General features: G+C 39.3%; 1 protein-coding gene across 3 annotated transcripts in view; it reads left to right on the top strand.

Annotated features, from left to right (window-relative positions):
- Armh4 (armadillo like helical domain containing 4) overlaps window positions 1–22,816 on the top strand; it is a 109,437-nt gene that overhangs the window by 27,927 nt on the left and 58,694 nt on the right. For all 3 annotated transcript variants that reach the window (XM_005322741.5, XM_078049960.1, XM_078049961.1), the window contains exon 4: window positions 4,069–4,326. In XM_005322741.5, the coding sequence (XP_005322798.2) occupies window positions 4,069–4,326 (258 nt within the window). The remainder of the gene's footprint in view (window positions 1–4,068; window positions 4,327–22,816) is intronic.

The raw sequence follows: 22,816 nt of genomic DNA, 5'->3' as shown, positions 1-22,816 counted from the left end.
GGCAAGGCTTTCCTTTCTCATCTCCCATGTAAATCAGTTCTTCCTTACTGTCCAGTGGTATCAGCTGTGTGTTACTCAGTAAGATAGCACTGGAGAGAGTGCACCTGGGTTTTATTGTCGGACTCACTGGAAGCTATCTCTTGTTGGGCATTTCGGGGCAGGGAAGGAAGGAAGGCTGTACCATGGTGGGTGAGTGCAGGAGGGTGTAGGAGGCATGTTGAGCCCAGCAATGTCCTCCAAATTACATCCTGAACGTAGAGACCTTCTTGTTGGCCTAGGTATGTTTAAATGCAGTCCTTTCTCTGGAATAAAAAAGTTGTGGTAAGGATACAGTCCCTTTTGTTCTTTAAAGTTCTATACTTTAAAGAGGAAGAATTAACTGAAGATGTTGAAGTACAAGTTGAAGTTGTCTTTGGCAGGTGGTAGTCGTCAGGGAATAGTGAACCTTGAGGATCATTATCAATTGTCACAGTTAATTCTATCATTTCTGATTTCTTAGCTTTGTGGGAAGGAAAGGAAACGAAGAGTGATTTTATAATGCTTCAAAAATTAAAGTACTGATCTTTTCAGCTTATGGTAAATTCTCATCTGTGGGAGGAAGATCAGCAGAGTCCTCAAATTATTTGGATGATCCCTGATGGTTTTCTCTATAATCCTCTTGCCCCATCACTTTTTCTCTATGCAGTCTCCTCCTCAGCTTCTTTTTAGTTGAAGTCCATGGTCTATGTTTATAGTTACCACTTCTTCCAGAATCAGCATCCTTCTTATCCTCTCTCCATTCCAGTAAAACCAGCTGCTGGTTAAATCTCTCTGCCTACTCAACTCTCCACCCATGTCTACACCCAAGCAGCTGATTGTGGCTGGGGAAAACCACAACCGTCCTAATGGGTCTCACTTTAAATTTATGATGACACATCTCATAGGGCTCACCACATTTCCCCTGAGAATTTGCTTGCCCATTCTGCAAGACGCTATTTCGCGCTTTCTCCTTTCACCGCAAACCACTGACATTTCTCTTTTCCTATCCAGTTTCTTGTTTGAGAACATGAGAAATATGAAGATTACTTGGACATATTCCTACCACCAAATCTACCCACTGCCTGCACCTGTGCCTGCTTTCTCTGCCCTTCCTCCTGTAGTGGTGGTGGATGTATCTGTGCCAACCTGTGCCCTGGATCCCGTGCCCTGTCAGAGTAAAGAAGCTAACCTTACATAGCGACCACTACATGCTAGGCTTCGTTCTAAGTACTTTCTATATTAACTAGTGAAATCCTTAGAACAGCCCTGGGATGACAATGATAGGAATAATACCATTGTTACACAAGAAGAAGCTGAGGTGCAGCCAAATTCAGAAACTTGTCCAAAATTATAGCCACAATAAGTTCATGTGGCTCCACAGTCTGGATGTCACTGCTATATGATACCATGTCTCCCAGAATATGGCTCTGGCTTCTTCTCCTCTCTTTCTTGCATCATCATTACCCTTCTCTACTGGATCATATCCATCAACTTACAATCAAGTTCTAGTGTCTTCTATTTTTTTTAAAAAACTTACCTTTTACCCCATATTTCTCTTCAGGTATACCCTAATATTCCTGTTCTTTTTCCGCCAAATTTCTGGAAATAATTTTCTATATTTGGTTCATTTCTAGTTTTCTTTTGAACCACTCCAACCTGGCTTTTGTCCCGATCCTTCCATGGGGGAAACCTTTGGTGAGTCACTAATACCCTTCTGATGGCAAAGCCAGAGGGACATTTGCAGTCTTATTCAGCCCCTTGGAAATGCTTTATTCTTTTACCTTACTGCACATGACACTCTTCTTGGTTTTTCTCCTATGTTTGTGGTCATTTCTTTGACTCCTTTGTGGAATCCCCCTTGACTGGCTAACCTCTAACTGGTAGATTGCCCAGAGCTTGGGCAGGACTACTGCCCTTTCTGTCCACACTTTCCCTCTTGATGATTTCAACCAGTCTCAAGACTTGAGATATTATATGTGACTTATTGACTTCCAAACTTTATCTTTAGCTGTGACTTTCTCAATGACTTCCAGCATTCCATGTGGATATCATAGGCATGGCCATTGCACAATCTATCTCAAATAAAAATTCTTGATCTTTCTTATTATTCTTTAATTTCCATTTTCAGAAATGTGCACTTCACATTATAATTATCAGCAGGGCTCCACCTTCAAATTACATTCTAGGTCTGACCACTTTGAATCCCTTCCTGGACTGTACCCTAGTGCGAGAACCATCACCTGCTCCCTAAGTGTTAAGCAGGAGATGGCAGCTCACACTAACCTCCTAACCTCCTCCTAATGGGTCTTACTGCTCTGTCTCTTGCTCTGATATGGATAATTCTCCACCTTGTAGTCAGAGTCATTTTTAAAACGTATAATTTAGATCTGATCCATACGTATTCCCTCTTATTGCATTTCCATATTCTGTCTGTCCCTGTCCCCAGTTCAGTCTTCCTTGCTATGCATATTTGCCACAAGACTTTTGTTCTTGCTGTTCATCTGCTGTGAATACTTTCCATGTAGACATTGACCTCAATTAAACAAGAGAATTTATTATTTTGGTATGGTCTCTGTTCGAATTTTACTTTATCAGAAAAGTTTTCCTTAATCTGTCCATCTAAAAATAAGAGCACCTGGCATTTTCTTTTTTCTTGACAGTTTATTTGTATCTACTTGTTTGCTGTATGTCTCCCCGAGTGGCATATGAACTCTGTGAAGTTAGAAACTTTATTGCTTTATTCATCATTCCTGGAATAGCACCCATTAGGTGCACAGTAAAAATATGTTTAATTTTTGGAATAGTGACAGTTATTAAATCCTACAACATTAAAGGCCCTATAAGAATAAAAAAAGACAAGAGTTATTGTTTTTTTCTTTTTTGCATTTCTGGGGATTAAACTCAAAGCCTTGCACATGCTAGGCAAGTACTCTAACCCTGGTCTAAACCCCTGACAGGAGCTAATATTTTTTAAAAGTCACAAAACCTCTAAATGATACAGGATGATGGGTATGTGTGAAGAAGGTTGTTTGGGAACAAAAGAAAGTCTCAGAATTCTTGAGTTGCTTTGGTTGTTTCTGCTCCCTGTTCCCTGTTGAGTAACCACTGTGTGGACCCCTAATGGAAGAGATGGAAAGAAAGGCCTTCAGTGAACTCTCTGAGCTTTGGGATGCATCCATGGTTGGGGGAGTTGGAGTATTCCTAGAAAATTGAAATAGGTAAAACAATATAAATTTGTGATCTTATATTCCTTAAACCCATTTAACTTGAAGCACTGAAAATGACAAGTTATAGATGTTAACTCTGATGATGGTGATAATGACAATTTTTTCCACATATTGCTTTTCTGACTCTCCTTGGTACATATCCTGTTTCCCAGTTTCCTGTAGAGTGGGATTGAGAATGTGGATGCAGTTGTTTTCTTGGGTTACTCCTCCTCAGGGAGAATAGGACCCAAGAGCGGATTTTGGTGCCTCTCTCACTTTACATTGTTGTGAGATATGTTCTCTGATGTGAAAGAATAGAAGGAAATGCCAATATAATGAATTCACCTCTTTAATATTTTGAGAGCAACTGTTTTTTAAGTTCTGTTGGTATTTCTGTGTTAATTTCTAACATACACCTTTCATGACCTCTGGAACACAGAAATGGGATGTTTCTTACCCCTGTAAATATAAATTACTTCAATAACAACTAATAGTACCTGAACTTTGATTCTCAGTAAGCATGATGCATGATATTTATCTGACATAATATGGTTTTTAAAAAATGTGTGGTGTATAGGGTTGGGGATATAGCTCAGTGGTAGAGCACTAGCCTAGCATGCACCAAGCAGTTCAATCCCCAGTACTACAGTGAAATAAAATAAAAGGTATATGGTGGGTGCATAATCCTGCAAAGCTCACATCATCTGACTGGCTATAAAAATTGGTATTCAAAGACTCAGTGTGAGTTTTGGGTAGTGTTTGGATCAGCTGAAAAGATCTGTGTGTTTTGAGAACGTGCTCATTGTATATTTTCATGTTTCCCTTTGATTTCTATTTTGCCCAGAGGGAGAAGAAGATGACGATGAAGAGGATGAAGAAGATGAAGAGGAAGAAGAGGAAGATGAGGAAGAGGATGAGGAGGATAAAGATGCAGACTCCCTGGATGAGAGCTTTGATGGCGACTCTGAGGTGCCGAGTTTCACTCTCCCTGGCATCACATCCCAGGAACCCGGCTTAGAGCAGGGAAACATGGACCCTTTGGAGGGAGCCACCTACCAGGTGCCCGATGCCATTGAGTGGGAACAGCAGAATCAAGGCCTGGGTAAGAGTCATGTATTTCCCTCTCCTTCCTTCTTCTTCCTTTACTGTTCTAAGGTGACAACTTTCTATCTTTGGCATCTGTCATGGAGCAAAATAATTTTTCTGTTTATGAGTAGTTCATTTGGGGGGAAAAGTCAGTTATTTCTTTAAGAAATTTATGTTTATAAATAGCAGATTCCAACTGTCCCTGATGAGAACAGTTATCTGATTTTGGGAAGGAATCCCATTTTTTCCTTCTCAGCTGCAAGCATTTTAGGAAGACTTGCAAGTAGGGAGGAAAAGCGCGCAACCAATGTTGAGCAAGAGCACAAATGCATGGGAGTCAGAAAGCAAATGTGTTTTGTCATCTTCTGTCCTTTCAGAATTTTTTCCTCAGGAGACATTCTTCCTCTGCCAGAATGTGAGCATTGGGGTTGTCCTACAGCTTTTCTGTTTATTGTCCAACACAGTCTCCTCTCACCAGCTGAGAGTCCAGATATCCCTGAGCTTACTCTCTCCAATGCATGGTTCATGTTTTCCACAAGACACTTGGAGAATGCAGACTGTATCCCTGCCTGTCACTCCCTTCCTGCAACAGGGAAGCTCCCCAGTCTATTCTTTTTTTTTTTTTTTGGTCAGGAATAGACACTATTAACCTCCGAATGAGACAGTCAGTCTCTTTCCTCCCTCCTCTTCTTTTTGGCATTGGGGATTGATCCCAGAGATGTTTTACCACTGAGCTACATCCCCTGCCCTTATTTTTTTTTTTTTAATTTAGAGTTAGGGTCTTGCTAATTTGCTAGGGCCTTGCTAAGTTGTTGAGGCTGCCCTTGAACTTGCAATCCTTCTGCCTAAATCTCTTGAGTCATTGGGATTACAGATGTGTGCCACAATGTTTTGTAAGGCCCACTCTCTTGACCTGATGAGAAGCTACCTCTTTAAAAAAATCCCCTTCTTAGTTTTTAAACAGCTGGGCCTGTTTATACCTTCAGCCTGGCAGACATTAAGTTGAAGAATCATATGATTGTTTTGGGGGCTACTTCAGTGAAAATTTGAATGTGGGTCTGAGACTTTGCAAGGAGAGGGGATACTGAAGGGTTAGTGTCCAGTGGACAGGCAGAAGGTATTATTGCTGTTCATACGATATCTGCTGAACTGTTTTCTGAATAAATGCAGCATGATTTGGGCAATACATATTGACTCTAAAATATGTCAAATAAAACTGTTAAAAGTTTATAGAGGTATGAAAATATTATAAAATAAACACAAAATAATATGAACATAGGTCTGTGAACAGGTGGACAAATATTTAGTATGAAATACTCCTGTCCTACTCTGACAGGTTTTAAATGAATGGGAAAAAATACAAAATACAAAGATAACTTATTACAGTACAGGTTAAAAACAAAGAAAAAAATCTACACATAAAGTGATGCTATCATGTATACTGTAACAGTCTTTTTATCATGGAAGGATGAATTTTCAGGACTCTAGTGCTTTGCTAGGGAAGGGAGTGAGAGAGTTACCTTCCTACAGAAGGAGGGAGTTCATATGACACCTACCATTGGTTGTTGTCAAGGAAATAAGTTTCCTCACTTATGAAGTTGGCTTGCTGTCCATGAATAAATGTAAGTAATTGGAGGAACTGTGAAGAAGAAAAATGTAGAGAGGCTTCAGTCTGAAGTTGCAATGATTATGGGTTGTGGCCTTATAATGATCTTTAACACAAATTTATTACTGAATAGGAGTCAGATTTTTAAGGAATCATCAAGGTATATACTGCAAACCATAAGCTGCACCCATCTAAAGGGTACAAGTCAATGAGTTTTGACAGTTGTCAGCCTCACATCCACTTCACAATCACATGCAGAATGTTCCTGTTATCTCATCCCAGTGATTACTCATGCCCTCTGCAGCACCTCCTTTAGCCCTCAGCCCCAAGTCTACTTTTGACACTATAGATTAGTTTGCATTTTCTAGAATTTTATATAAATGGAATCATATGGTATATAGATTTTTGTGTTTGGCTTCTTTCACTTAGCACAGTGACTTTGAGATTCAGCTGTTTTGTATGGATCAGTAATTTGTTCCTTGTCATAGCTGGGTGTTACTTAGTTGTATGGATAGACCACATTTTGTTTTATCTGTTCACCTATTGATGAACACTTGAGTTATTCAAATTTTTACTTAATAGCAGTTAAATTTTAAGATGTGGTAGGCTTAAAGCTCAGGACAAATCATTCTGTTGTCTCCTGTCCTGCTTCTGGATTCCAACCCCTATACACAGCTAACATTTCATAAATTAGTGATTCCAATTGGTGGCTTGATATGCTTTTAAAAGTGATTCCTGCAGGTGCTAAGGCTTTTTTTCCCCCTTATTATTATAATACTTTACTATTTCCCTAGGTGTCTCTTACTTTTTACTCTTCTTTTCCCAATAAACTCGTTCTTCCACCCTGTTTTTAGCCTTATGGGTTTTGTGGAAACCAAAACAAGAATCAATTCAACCTGGTATTTTTTCCCACTGGGGAAGATTGTATTTTGAGGAGTGTCTAAGGCTCAAGATTTTTTTTAAGTCCCACCAACTTTTTCTTGGAGGGGCAAGGTTTTACCTCCTAACTCAAAGGCCAGTACCAGCTTCTAGGATAATATTAATTGATCCAGTTTCCTAAATATTTTCAGATAAGGTCCCTATTTGTGGCCTATTTTGTGGTACTAGAATAATGGCTTTCCTAGGATGTCTATGTCGTGCTCTCTGGAACCTGTGAGTATGTTACCGTACATGGCAAAAGGAGTGCGCTGATGTGATAAAGTTAAGATTCTTGAGGCAGGGATGGGAAGAAGATCCTGGATTGTCTGAGTGGGTCCAGTGTAATCTTCAAGTCCTCATAAGATGGAGGAAGGAGAGTCAGAGTCACGGAAGGAGATGTGATGACAAAAGCAAATGTTGGAGTGATGGGGCCAGGAGCCAAGGAAAGCTGGGAGCCATTAGAATCTGGAAAAGGGAAGGAAACAGATTTTCTTCTAGACTCCTTAGAAAGAATGCAGTGCTGCCAACATTAGTTTTAGAACTGGGAAACCTATTTCAGATTTTGGAATTTCAGAACTGTGAGATAATACATTTGTGGTGTTTTAAGTCACTAAGTTTATGGTTTGTTACAGCAGCAAACGGAAACTAATACAGATTTCAGTAAATTATTTAATAAGGTGCATACTTTTGTGAATATTGTAAAATTAAATCTATTTTAAAAATGGATCAGTAAAAATGCAAACACTGAGGCTCTTTTAAAAAAGTAATCCTAATTTATTATAATAATACTTTAAGGCTGTCTGCTTCAGTCTATTTTTAAATGGATTATTTTATTTATAGATCACCATATTTATTTTTTACAACATGAATGATATACCAAAGCAAATGTTAAACACACATATATATTTTTAAGTGAACAGATTGAGACGGGTAGTTGGGATTGACTAAAAATATAATGCAGACTCTTTGAATAGATTATAGTCTCACTTCCTGTTAAGTAACAAGGGTAGAAAATGTAGATGGCTTTCTAAAGCAAGGCAGTAAGCAGTAGATTCACAGCCTAGAATTCTCTGAAAGTCTGTTTTCCACACTGTGACATATACTTGCTTTGGAGGCAGAGAGCTCAGTTTCACACCAACAAGACATTGTCCCCAGATAGAAGACAACTGCCTTTTCACTGTGCTTCTCGCTTAAGGGAGAGAAAGTCTTTCTAAGGATTTTCCAGTAGAATTTGTCTTTCCCCTAACTGATGGGGATCAGACCACATGCCCATTTCCCAACCACCATTGATGGAATGGATGGGGGTGGGTGTCAATCACCTTCATCAGTGAGTTCTGTGTGTTTTCTTCTCTTGTAGTAGATACTTGTCCATGTCTCCTCTATCCTGTAAACAATTTTTATTTAAACTATTACCTGTGTTTTAAATAGGTTTTGAGTTTAGTTCTGAATGGGAGCTTGACGATGACATTATTTCATTGTTTTTCTCAAAAAGAGACAATTTTAGGTTACTTTAGAGTTTGTTGATGTTCTAGAGAGAGAAGACTTCCAAAAGCCATCAGCTAAGTGCAGATTTATAGCTGTCTTCACTTTTTTTAGAAAGCCTACTTGTCACATTGGAATGGGTACTTGATTAAGGAAATGGATTTTTTTTTCTGGAAGTCTTATATGATAAATGATAAATATTCAGTTAATTATCTAGAGATATTTATGGACAAATAGAAGGGTGAAGAGTATTTGTGTACCTTTTTAATTTATTTATTTTTTACCAGACATCCCTTAAGCACTGTTTTGGTTTTTGATCTGGAATTTTCCCCAAGTCTCATGTGTACAGAGGTGGTGCTTTGGGGTAGTGATTGGATCATGAAGGTTCTTATTTTGATGGATTAGTCCATTGGCAGCAACATGGACTACTGAGGGTGGGTGGGACCTAGTTGGAAGAAATAGATCATTGGGGACAAGCCCTGGAAGGGTTTGTCTCTTCCCCAGATCCTTTCTCTCTCTCTCTCTCTCTCTCTCTCTCTCTCTCTCTCTCTCTCTCTCTCTCTCTCTCTCTCTCTCTCTCTTTCTCTCTCTCTTTTTGCTTCCCACATGCCATGAGCTGAGAAGCTTTCCTCTACCATGCCCTTCTGCTGTGATGTTTTTGCATTGGAGCCAGCTGATCATCAACTGAATCTCTAAAACTGGGAGCCAAAATAAACCTTTCCTCTTCTAAGTTGTTTATATCAGGTATTTTGCTCACAGCAATGCAAAGCTGATTAATACAAGTACCTACAAAGTGCTGTATGTTAGGGAAATAGTGAAAGGGTGACATACTGCCATATGTCATCAATTTCCATGGAGCAGGGAGTAGTTCCATAGATGTGAAGTTAGTGGCTGAGCAATTTCACAGCAAGGATGTCAGTCATCCCTTTGAAGCTGGGTGTGCAGTGGGAAAGCCATCTGTGAGGTGTGACTTTAGAGGTGCATTGCCTGATCCCCTAATTTACATCACCCTTCCTGTGCTAACATGGTGCCTACATTCCAATATTAGAGCCTTAGTTTGGATTGCAATAATATGTCTTTTGATTGCAATAATATAGTCTTAGAGAAATTACAGAACTGCTTTCTGGGTAGGATAACTCATTAAGGTATTATCATTTGTTAATACTCTACAAGCAATTAATTCATCAGCTTTGTTACCTGAGAATTTAGCAAGCAGAAAGGGAGAAGAACATAAGATAAATGTGTTTTGAATTATTAGCAAGGTGGAATGAACTGCACCCAAAATGGGGACATGACTGTAGAAATCAGAGTCTTACCCTAGAATATGCCATCATTCTCCTTCTCATTCTTCTCCATCTTATTAGTTCAAAACATTGAACATGTAGCTAAAACTGAATACTTTAACATAGTGCAACATGAGCTGCAGCAGCAAGGAAAAGAGGCTTTCCAAAAGAGAGTGGGAAGTGTGAGGTTTGAAACAACTCCTCACTGCCGCACATGCCAGTGTATTTTGATGTATGATATTGTGTTAGTCAGCTTCTGGTTGCTGTTACCAAAATACCTGACAAGAACAACCTAGAGGAGAAAAAATTTATTTTGGCTCACAATATCGGAGGATTTAGTCCGTGGTCAGCCAGCTCCACTGCTTTGGGTCTGAGGAGAGACAGACCATCGTGGTGGAAGGCCATGGCAGCTGAGCAACTGAAGAGAGGGCACCGAGGGCCTGGAGAGAAGATAAATCCCTATTTCCTCTTATGAGGCTTCGCTTCCCAGTAGTCCATTCAGCCATCAGTGGAGTAATCCACGGATGACATCAGATCTCTCATGACCCCAAACGCGCCCCCCCCCACCCCAAACATATGAGGCTTTGGGGGCATTCCAGATCAAGCCCGTAATTTTGGATGTGTTGAACTGGGACTTCAAAGGTTGTTCAAGAGGCTGCCAGGACTAACTTAATTAAATATGTATGTGGAATAGAGGGAGGAAAGGAACCTTAGTCTCGTTTTACTAGCACAAGGAGAAGTGGCTCACTGGCCAAAGCTTCCAAACCAGTGGTTGTCAGTCTTGGCTGCATGTTGGACTCACCTGAAGAGCTGTAAAAGATACCGATAGCTGGTTTCTACCCCTGCAGGATAATTGTTTTAGAGGACATATACTGATTATCCTCTTGGTGGGGGAGGTAGCTTCTGTTCATGTAGGGGATAGGAGAAGAAAATTTAGAAGTGTTTGTGTATACTATGAATGGAATCCCTAATACTAAAGACTTACATTGCTTTTAATGATCATTTGATAAGCACGTCTTAAAAAATTCCAGTCACATAAATATCAAACTTAAGTCAATATTCGGGCTTTAATTTTCTCAGATCACATTATAGACCCCTCAAAGTGAACTGTGGAGGTTTGTACCCAAGCATTTGTGTGGGGGATGAAAATATTAGTTTCCTTGGGTAGGCATCTGCCAGATGCCTGGTTGACCTTCCTGACCTGGAGATGCTGCTCATCTAGATTTCTGGATTAGAGGGCAATGCCTTTTACTCTTTCTTTCTTTTTTAAAAAATATATCTATTTTTTAGTTTTTTTAGGTGGACATAATATCTTTATTTATTTATTTTTTTCAGTAATTTTTTTTTATTGTTGGTCGTTCAAAACATTACATCTTTCTTGATATATCATATTTCACGGTTTGATTCAAAAGGGTTATGAACTCCCATTTTTACCCCGTATACAGATTGCTGAATCACATCAGTTACATCAATTACATTTCCATTGATTTACATATTGCCATTCTAGTGTCTGATGAATTCTGCTCTCTATCCTATCCAATATCTTTATTTTTATGTGGTGCTGAGGATCGAACCCAGTGCCTCACACATGCCAGACGAGCACGCTACCACTTGAGCCACATCCTCAATCACCTTTTACTCTTGCTTTGGAAAGAATTGAATTATTATATTTTTTTTCTAATGGGAGAAGCAGAAGACTCGGGTGCAGAAGTCTTTTTTTCACATTAGGCAAGATACGCTGGTGCCAGAGTTGAAAGTAGACATAATTATCATTGCCTCTCACAGCTTCATGAGGATGAACCCACAAGGGAAACCAGGTCTGTAGAGAAGGGTGCCTTTTAAATCCAAGATAATGTTTCTTCATAAATCTTTCCATCTACTACTTGTAGACTAGTAGTAATTGAGGATTTCTAGGGGAGAAAATCCATCAGTATATCTGTGGTAAAAGATTCAACAAACTCAGGGTTTAAACACACTATTTTATAAGTTTTCCATTTCTTTATTTTTATCCTGTTGTGTTGTAGCTATTCTTGTTCAAAGCTCTAAGTCTTCTCTTTAGCATGAGGTAGGTTATAAATAGGGTAGATACACAAAATGAATGGCCTTCCTGCTGCTTATTCCCAACTGTGCTCACAGATGTGTACTGAGAACTACAAACAGAGAGGTTTGTTAGAACTGAAAGTCAGAAAGAGACAGAGACTGAGAGGCAGAGAGAAAGGGGGAAGGGGAGAGGGGGAGGGGAAGTGTACGAGCAAGTGTGTGTGAGTGAGCAGGCCAAACCCAAAGAAAACCAAGGCAAATATACACAGACTTACTGCTCTCTATTCCTTTCTTTCATTTTAATGTTCATAAGACTTCTGATGACCACTTCAGGATATTGGTTATAATCAAATTACAGTTTTCCTTCAACACAGAACATGTTATGGTGTTTGGAAAGAGGAAAGAATTGATGGCATGGATAATTTTGTGGGTTCTGCTGAATTTTTCTTTTTGAAGGCTGATACTTGATTTTTTTTAAAAAATATTTTTAGTTGGAATTAATAACTTTATTTATTTATTCTATTATGTGGTGCTGAGGATTGAACCCAGTGCCTCACATGTGCAAGGCAAGTGCTCTACCACTGAGCTACAACCCCAGACCCCTGACACTTGGTCTTTTTTTTTTTTTTAAGTTATAGTTGGACACAATACCTTTATTTTATTTATTTTTATGTGGTGCTGAGGATTGAACCCAGCTCCTTGAACATGCTAGGCGAGCGCCCTACCACTGAGCCACAATCCCAGTCTCTGACACTTGATTTTTCATAACTCTTTGGTAGGACTTTCTCACCAAGAATCTCAGGCAGACAGAACTTGGAATTCATTGATTCCCAAAATCAGAGGCAGAACTCAGATCATTAACACAAACGCTCTTCCCTTTGCCCAAATCAAGCTGTGAAATACCACCAGTTCCCTCTTCTCCTCCTTAAGTTTTCTTTTGAGAAAATGAACCCAAAGTTAATTTGAAGTCTCAAATGCGAATGGGGACAATCCACAAAATAGTTGAGTGCTGCTGTGGTGTGGTGGTGGCCACAATGACCGGCCTGCACAATGTGGTGAAATCAGAGCATTCGACCAGCTTCCTCAGGTGTGGATCCTGAAGGAAATGGGGCTTAGTTATTAAAATAATGCCCTTTGGACCAGTGGGACTCCTGACTCTCATGGTTCACAATAACAGTACTATAGCAGCAGGTTCTTTATGAGCCTCTGAAGCAATGGTCAGCTGGCTCAAGCATGCCAGAGCTCTTTTTGAAATTCAAAGGGTTGAGGGTACAAAGTAAAACACTACATCGAAAGCAAAGGAGAGATTCAATGTTCAAGCAAGGAATCAGAGATATAGATCAGGTAACTTGGGGATTTAGCAGTTCAAAGATCAGAGTATTTCTTAAAACATCTTTTTCTCTTTTATATACTCCTGATATAAGCCAAGACCTCCATATTTTCCTGCCTTGTTTCTCTCAGTTGTTGTCAGACCTCTGCCTTTATTGGGCCATGGTCATTATCAACAGAACCTGTGCTGGACATTCCCAGCTCCACATTTTCCCCTCTCATGAACTCTTCTTTCTTGGAATGCCCTTTTTCCTTTTTCATCTATCTACATCCGGATCTGGGGCTGAGGCCTTCCCTGGAACCCCTAAATCACACTGAGTCCTCCAGAAGTGATTGTCAGTATTATTTAACTTCCATTCACTGCACTATTTTGTTTTGCTCCTTGTATTTTTGGGAACATCACAGCACCTAGTACCCAGCACTGAGTGCTGATGATTGGTTAAGAAGGGGTTCTCTTCCAACTGGTGGCTATTTTGGGCCGGAAACATCTAAAATCCGATGACTTTGGGTTCATTTTCTTAACAGTGGTGGTGGGGGGGTTGGAGAGATGCTTCACTGCATCTTTCCTGAATGGCCACCTGGGGGGTGATATGGTGTCATAGATGACACCAGTTTGATTTGTGAAAAAATGGTAAATGATCAGATATTCAGGATTTTTCACGATCTTATAACTACACAGAGCCTAAGTGTCCTGAGTCAGCAGAACCTTACCTGCTTTTAACTTTCTCTGGTTTTCTCAACAGCACTCAACTAACAGTGCTTTTAACATTGACAACCACTAATTATAACATGCTTCAAATCATAAACCTTGGATAGCATTTTTTATTTGTTGTAATTAGTTATACATGACAGCAGAATGCATTTTGACATGTTGTGCACAAATGGAGCACAAGTTGGAGAGCATTTTGAGGCTAGATTTTTCCAGAATATAATCTAACATTTTAGATTTTTTTTTTAGACTCTGAGAGATTCTATACTGTAGAAATGATCAGATTTTGGGAAGTAGAGACAGCTACTTTCATTATCTTAGCCTGAGTCCAGATGAAAAAATGAGAAGATTTCATTCTCAGAGGGACAGAAAAAAATCTGGTTAAAAAAATCCCAGATGGTTAATTAGGTGACTTCGTAGAGACAAGGCCTTTGATCTCTCCTATCAAAGAATGGAAACAGCCATAGCATCACCTCAACAGAAGGGAGGCATTTATTAAAGCTGGTTTTCTCTAGCACTGGCTCATTGCTTCTCTAATTCAGAGAACCATGTTGGCTTTTTGTATCTCACTTCCAGCCACAGCAGAAGTGCTTTAGGGTCCTGGTTTGAGAAAATTTCTCTTTTTGTATCTTCATATCCTGTAGGAGTTTCTAGTCATTGGTTCTTAAAAAAATATTTTGTGGTTATAGATGGACAGCATACCTTTATTTTATTTGTTTATTTTTAAGTGGTGCTAAGGATCGAATCCAGTGCCTCACACATGGTAGGCAAGTGCTCTGCCACTGAGCTACAGCCCCAGTCTCTAGATATTGGTTCTTTTTTAAAAAATTTTTATTTTTAGATATTGATTTTTGTATCAGAGTTTTCCTAAAAATAAATTTGGACTTGTTTATCAGGAAAATCTCTCTGGAAATTTAAATCCAAATATCTCTTCTCCAAAACATGCATCTTGATTTTATTTCTTTTAATGGTCTATATGAAATAACATATTTAATGTTTTCTAGAAGCTGAAGCCCTTATCTATATTTTCATAATTAAATTATGTTGGACTAGAGAATTGGAAAAATGCGTTTTTTATATGAAAATTAGCAGTTGCTTTTTCTTTGGAGAGCTACAACAGGAGTCTTGGAATTAAGCCAGAAAATAATCTCTTCATCAGCTACAGTTAATAAAAACATTAATATGGTACATTACACCTACGGAGAGTGCTGTTGAACTAATTTCTTTGTCATCAGGATGCACTTGTAAGATCAGTTGGGGAATTATTGAAATGTGAAAATATCTAGTAGGCTCTTCTGGCAATTAAACAAGAAGAAATATTAGGAGAAGTGGGACAATTTTCAGAAAAGGAAAAAAAAACTAAGTACAAAGTATTCTCTTTGAAAATACAAAGTAAACAAACAAAGATGTTAAAGAGCTTTCCATTGTGTTAAGACAAAATTGAGAAAGTAGTTGAAACAGTGTCCTTACCTGTCATTTGAGATTGCATGATACTAATTAAGGTGATTAATGAAATGTTGTGGGCCCACTGTATAAGAATCTCATAAAAGTCTCCCAAATAATATTTGGTTTACTTAGCCTGGATCAGAGAAAGAATTCACTTCACTTATACAATTCAGATCTTAGAGGAACTAAGTAATTTCCTTTATTTCCAATTAACACCACAAGAAAGGATGCTAAAGCCTTAGAGCCAAGCTCAGTGATCTGGTGAGGTTGAAGTCAGCCAATGAACTTGTTCATTTCATTTCAGCATTTGAAAATTAATAAACCACAGGATTCAGCTTTTCCAACTCAGAGCCCATCTGCTTTTTTTTTGTTGTTATTGTTGTTAGCACGAAATACAGATCTGTGATTAACAAAGGGTACCAGTTTGGTTCATGTGAAAAATCTTTAAAAATAGCTTACAAATGCATAGATTATCAAGACCAAGGGAAGAAACTTAAAATGCAAGGGTGCTTACAACCAAGGAGATTTTGATTTATACCTTCCATCTCTTAAGTTTTCCCACAGGACAGAAATCTTTCTGAAGTAATGGGATTTGAATTTTCAAGCTGCTTTTCTTGAAAGAGGGTTAGCAACTATTTGGAACAGGATGGATTTGATGAATCCTTGGGGGTAAACACAAAAGTAATGTCAGCAACTTACAATTGCAGAAGGTTTGATGAGAAATCAGCCCTGGGCACTGGGTGAACCACCACCTGTGTTTGTTTACCCCGAGCCTGACAAAGTATTGTGCATCCCACAGGACCAAGCCTTGGGATTCTGAGCCCTGCCACATGGGCAGCAGATGGGCCATGCACAGAGTTAGGTGCAGAGTCTGACTGCTCAGGGCTGAGCCACGGAAACCACAGAGGAGGTTATCCACTAATAAAATGGAGAAGGGGAAAACCACAGGAAAAATTCTGATTCTGGAAAGTCTGTTTTCAGTTGAACCATGCCATCTTTCCTTTGTTCTTTTCCTCCATTATCCTTGTCCCTTTGCATTCTTTATTTTATTTTGTACTGGGGATTGAACTCAGGGGAACTTACCACTGGGCTACATCCGCAGCCTTTTTATTTTGAGACAGGGTCTCACTGAGTTGCTGAGGTTGGCTTCAAACTTGTGATCCTTCTATCTCAGTCCCCTGAGTCGCTGGAATTACAGATATGTGCCACTGGCTTCATTCTTCAGAACCTTCGTCATACTTACCCAAAGACTGCCTGGGATCTGAAGAGGATTCACTATTAATCTCTCTCACTGTATCAGAATGCTCATTCTTTAAGACTTTGATTTAATGACTTTTTGAGGGACCATCAATAATTCATACTGTTAAAAGATGAATTTTAAAAGAAGATACAATCATGACTCTCATACCAATGTAACATGAACATGTGTTAGAGATTTTTTTCAACTCATTAATTAATGAAGGAACCAGTTGACCCCAGTTGGTTCAGAGGAGACATCAAAGAGACATAAATTTATGTGGAGTCAAGAATGGTTGAAATGAATTTATAGATGGAGGCAAGGCTAACTTTTTTTTCAAAGGGCAAGGATTGTCCTTCCACTGGATATTGAATTTGCTTGTCCAGAGAATTAGTGTTGTACTATCAGTTATCTGCAACTTGAAGAGCTGTCACATAGTTCAAAAACAATGACAGTTGCAGAGTCCTAATGGAATTAGATAATTCTCCAGCACTCTATTGAAAGGATATTCAGTAATCTCTTTTCTTTATTCCAAAGTTCATTTTTTTTCTTACATGCTACAGTAAGAATATATTATGGTCTGAATTTGTTTGGAAGCATTTATATTGTGAAAGAATAGCTTACTAACTAAAAAAGTTGAGTAATATACTTTGAATAAGTCAGAATGTATCTGTCAGGGCAGGGCTAGTTGCTATAACAAATAATTCCTAAGTCTTTGTAATTTAATAGATTTATTTCTTGCCCTCTTTGCAATCTTCTGTCCCTGACTTACCCTTCCACCAAGTATCTCTACCATCTTTTTGGGTCTCTGCAACCTGGCTACTTCCTCTGCATTCAGCCAGGAGGTAGGAGACAGAGAGGACTTGGGGAAGGCTGCCCAGACGCCTTCAGCTTGGAGTGGATTCATTTTTCTTCTCCTTAAATTCTGTGAGAATTAGTCACTCTATCCCACCTGGACTGTGGAAAGGCAGGTGGTGGAGGCAGGTGGTGGGGTGGTAAATATGGCTTACCTGAAAGCTTGTGAGCCCTTAGCATTTTCTGGGGTCTGCACCCAGGTGTGCTTCCTCAAGGAAGACCAACCCCAGGAAACTGGGAAAAACTCAGCTATTTATAAATTATTGTTAGATCACGAGTGATGAACAGAGCACAGAGCCCACTCTCCAGGAGCTTATGAGTCATGGGGAAAAAAAATCTATAATATGAAGCAGGATGTGATATATGCCTTGAAAAAACAATGTTCTGAGAGTACCCAAGGGTGAATTGGTAATTTCAACTGAGGAAAAGCATTAGAAACAACATGTAGGATGGCACCTGAGAGCCCAGAATCTGGAGTCAGAAAGTCCTGAACTCAAACCTTTGCTTTACTGCCATTGACCCTTAGTCAGTTTTATAATTCTCTGAGCCTCAGTTTCCCTAACTTGAAAAAGGGCAGTTATTGCACATCCTGCAGGACCCTGTCTACTCCTGTAATGTTACAGCTGTTACAAGTGCAATGTACAAGAGATATAAGTACAGAGTGAAGCAGAAGCCCACACAAGACCTTAAAGGTTAGGTAGATTTTACCAGGCAGAGAGGGGCAAAGAGCCATTGTTGGATAGGAGCAGGGCAAGCTGCTGGGTCTCCATTCCTTTACCCAGTACTTCCTCAAGCAGATTTTATATAGTGGGAGTTCCCAGGGAGATTGTTCTTAAGAAAAAAGAATCTACTTCCAAAAGTAAAATTGAAAACTTAGCATGTTCTTGGGAATGTAATGGCCAAACCACACACGGTTCCTGACTTCTGACTGCTTAAGATTTTTTGACTTTCCAGTGGTGTGAGGACAGTGCTCATTCAGCAGAAACATACTTGGAATTCTGAAGTTTGATCTTTTTCTGGGCTACTGATAGGAGGTAACTTACTCCCTTCTGATGCTGGTCAGTGGCAGTGGCCGCAGCTACTAGTCAGCCTCAGGATCACGAGGGAAACTCTGCAGTGTGCTGTGTCATTGTGCTAGGTTGTTTTGTCGGTTAGGTGGATTCAGTGGATTTTCAACTCATGATATTTTCCATTTTTGGTGGGTTTGTTGGGATGTGACTCTGTTGTAAGCTCTATTTAAAATCCGACAGTAAGCATTTCCTTCTTTTTTCCCCAATGTGCCTAGTTCAGTGTGAGGAGATTTATGCTAATTGTCTGACATTGAGATGACACAAATAATTGATGAATGTTTTTCACTTTTCTGATATTACTTCTTCATGCCATAGAGAAGGCTGTTGACTACTTTTTACATTTTAGCCTCTAAGGTTCTTCCCCTACCCCGCTAGATGACTTTTATATTTTGTTGTTTGAACATGTAGAATAATTACAGGAAGCTGTTAGAGGAGATAAAAATCCCTGTTGAAGGGTGTCTTTGTTCCAGTGTGGCAGATGTGCTACCAAGGACATTTTTGCGGCAGTAGCTGCATCTCAGAAATAGCACATGGTCTTATAGGTTGAGACCAGAGAGAAAGCATTAGATGAGGGTGAACATAGAAGCAGAAGTGAGGTGCCCTAATTCTTGGCATGTGGGGATATGAGCAATTCTTTGGAAGATATGATCACTAAACTGGTGCAGGACCCATGTTGTTCCCAGTGGCCACACGCAACTGTGATAAAAACACCCGCCATGGACCAGTGCGGCTCCCATGCAGCTCCTTCTTGCCTTGCCCTGATCATGGCTTTAATTTCTGAAGATCAAGGACATGAGAGGAACTAAAGATGTAATCAAGGTAGAATTGGCAGGTGAACTGTAGGAGGTGATATCCATTTTAGCCTAGGGCAGGCGGGAATGTAGCCATGGTTTTACGTAACCATTCCTCTGTGTTGTGGTTTGGATGTGAAGTGTCCCCCAAAAGCTCATGTGTGAGACAATGCAAGAAGGTTCAGATAAGAAATTATTGGGTTATGAGAGCCTTAACCCACTCAGTGAATTAATCCCTGGATGGGATTGAGTGGTAACTGAAGGCAGGTGGGATGTGGCTGGAGGAGGTGGGACATTGGGGTTGTGGCTTTGGAGTACATATTTGAATTTATTAAGTGGAGAGCTCTCTCTCTCTCTCTCTCTCTCTCTCTCACTCTCTATCTATCTCTCTCTCTCTCTGCTTGCTGATCATATGAGCTGCTTCCCTTTGCCATACTCTTCTGCCATGGTGTTCAACCTTACCTCGAATCCTGAGGAATGGAGTCTGCTGTCTGTGGGTTGAGCCTCTGAAACTGTGAGCTCCCAAATAAACTTTCCGTCCCTTAAAGTTGTTCTGGTCAGAACTTTTAGTCACAGTAGTGAAAAAGCTGGCTAAACCACTCTGGAATGCAAAGCAAGAAACAGAAAGCTAAAAGAAGAGTACAGTCTCTACTCATTACCTCAAAGTGGATTCATGACTCATGACTGGTAGTTTCTGTTCTGATAATACAACTACAGATGGGCCTGATAGGGAAGCAACAGGTGGAATTTTAAGTACTCATGTGGTTTTGGGAGAAATTTGAGTTTCAGGAGGAGGCAGTGCAGACGGGAGCAGTGGAGTCAAGAAAACATGGACTTGAATCCTGGTTATATCACTTGTTAGCTCTGGGAACTTCTGAATGTAGTTGAACGTCTCTGAGCCTCTCATTTCCTTTTCTGTAAGTTAGGAAAACAGCATTTACCCATACAGAGTATTCTTGGAGGCCACTGTATTCATTCTTGCCCTTGACCTGTTTAATTTCTCACTTATATCTGAGATATGGCTGTGTCAGTTCTCACTCTTTAGAATATTCAAATCAGGGGCCTTCACTGGTTTTTTTTCAGCCTCCCTTGGCCCTGCAGGGCCAAAAATGAACATTACATCCAGGTGTCTGTGGCCCCTCACTGGGCTTAAGACTAGTCTGGGGGCATTGGCTGTGGTATGCAGAGCCCAGTAGGATATTCTGAGGGGACCAAGCGTGACAACGTGGACGGACATCACTGCTGCTGGTTTTGGACAGAGGGTGGGGAATTGGGGTAAATAAAGTTCAGTGGCCCTTGTTCGGAGGATCCAGTGGCCCAATCCTGAGTTCAACAATGGGACTTTTGGCAGGACAGCAAGTCAGCAGGCAGTCAGTCAGCAGCTACTCGCTCCCAAATAACTGTGGGTACCCAAGAACTGCTTCAAGTTCCCCTTTGCCAGATCTACTCCATTTCTTTTATTTATTTATTTATTTATTTATTTATTTATTTATTTATTTTATTTATTTATTTATTTATTTATTTATTTATTTATTTATTTATTTAGTGGTGTCAGGGTTCTGAGGATTGAACCTGGGACCTTGTACTTGCTGGGTAAGTGCTCTACCACTAGTTACACTCCTAACTCAACAGGTCCACTCTTAACAGGTGGTGGCCCTTGTCCTTTCTTTGTTGGTCTTATGAGGACCAGCTTTCAAATGTCCAGAGTCCCATTGTCAACCCTCCTCCATCTCAGCCCCTCCAGGTTTGGGCCCCCCAAGTCCACTTTTGTCCCTCTTCCATTTTCCAAAGCATTGTTCTCTCTTTTTTTTTCTTCTTTTAAAAGGAAACTGTCTTACTGAGCTAGAGTTTGTATATCATAATATTCACTACTGTAAAATGTACAATTCAGCGTGTTTGAGTAGATCAGCTGATTTTCTCTAAGATATGGATGACCGTCTTAAGCAAGTTTGGGATCTGCCGCTGTAGTAAGTCAATTCTGTATTTTTTTTCTTCTGGTTTTAAAAACAGGTATAAATTAGAGTTCCTTTTTGAAGTGAAAATGGTCAATGAACTAATAGGAAGGCACAGGATGGTCGAATGGCTTTAAATCAAAATAGATATCAGGTGATTCGGGAAAAACTCATGATAATGACTCTAAGACCTAGGAGGCTACTCAACCCCTGACTTCTTTCAATGTCTTCCAGGCTTTGGGTATCTCTTCCATTTCCATAAAGTTAGGAGGAGAGGATTTGAACTGATGCCCTGGAAACTCATTACACTGCTTAATAAAGAATAAAATTTTCAATAACAATGAAAATGATAACACAAACTTTAAAATATATGTTTCCTCTTTTGTATTTAATATTTACCAGGTATTAACTATGATGATAACATGGAAAACCTGGTTTTAGCCTCACAGTAATGCTAAGATATGGCTGATATTTTCTCCATTTTACAAATGGAATTGAAGCTTGAGATCACATATTCAGTTAATGTCAGATTTCAACCCATGTTTATTAAATCGTGAAAATATTGCTCTTAATATATGAACCCAAATTCCTGTTATAGTTTTGCGAGTTCTTTCTAGTACTGTGCTGAAGCCAGCACATAATAGAATTGCAAGAGCCAATTTTAAAAGCCTGTTGTTAAATACAGCTATTATTAAAAGTCAAATTATATTAATTTACAAACTAAATAAACTATATTAAAAATACAAACACTCTCAAAACTCTTTACTTATAATTATTTTAATATATTTTGATAGCTGGAAATTAGTCATGGTGGGAGTATTAACACAACAGAAATGTGTAACTAATACAAATCAGGGCTTAATTTACTGTTTGATTGGTTGTATATACTCAAGGTAATGGAGAAAATCTTAATACCAATTAAACAACAAAAAATTGTGTTATATCTAGTAGTGAGACTGGGAGGGTCTTCAGTTTAATAATCATGCTTTGTATCAGAATAAAGAATACTTTAGTGGATCACATGTGAGATTTAATATTAGTAAATTTATTGGAAGAGGTAGTGATTGGGATACAGCTCTGCTTTTCAAATTACAGATGAATTGCAGCTGTATTAGTTATAGATAGGAAATTTATCAAAGACCAATGAGAGCATTCTGTGAAAATCAATTGGCTTTATGGAATTTTCAGTAAAGAGTATCGAAATTGTTGTTGCTTGTACATTGTATATTACAATATATTTTATCAGTAGTATATGTGACATACACAAGAATGCATGTGCAGGTATGCACACACACACACCGTTACACCTTTCCACAGGAGAGCTTTTTGCTAAGTATTTACTAGTACACTACTGCTTTCTTTCACGTTTTGGTCTTAAATGGAATTGAATGACATCTGTAGCCATGCTACTATAGATTTTCCAAAGTTTTTTTCCTCTCCAGTTGAAATAATCTGTGATTTATTGATCTTTCCCTGAAGATTTTATTTCAAGATTTCTAACTGCACCTCTGAGCAGTTTGAAGTGTGCAGAAATGGCATATGACCATATTCCAGAACAGAGAAAACCCACACTGAGTAGGGTGGAAGCCCTCCCTCACTGGGGTGGATCATAATGTCTGAAGTGAGCATGACCTGCCAGTTGGGAGATGTAGGTTGTTCCCCCATATTACCCCGACAGCTGTTTTATCTGAAGCAAAAGTTTAAGTCACAATCAGGTCCAGTTTCTCTGCATTCTTCAACTCTGCATTTCTATGGCTGTGTCTTGAACTTAACCTTTTAAATATTGTG

This window comes from Ictidomys tridecemlineatus, chromosome 5, assembly GCF_052094955.1.
Source record: "Ictidomys tridecemlineatus isolate mIctTri1 chromosome 5, mIctTri1.hap1, whole genome shotgun sequence".
Classification (NCBI taxonomy): Eukaryota; Metazoa; Chordata; class Mammalia; order Rodentia; family Sciuridae; genus Ictidomys; species Ictidomys tridecemlineatus.
The sequence above is the reverse complement of the archived record's forward strand: the minus strand, read 5'-3'. Positions and strand labels throughout refer to the sequence as shown.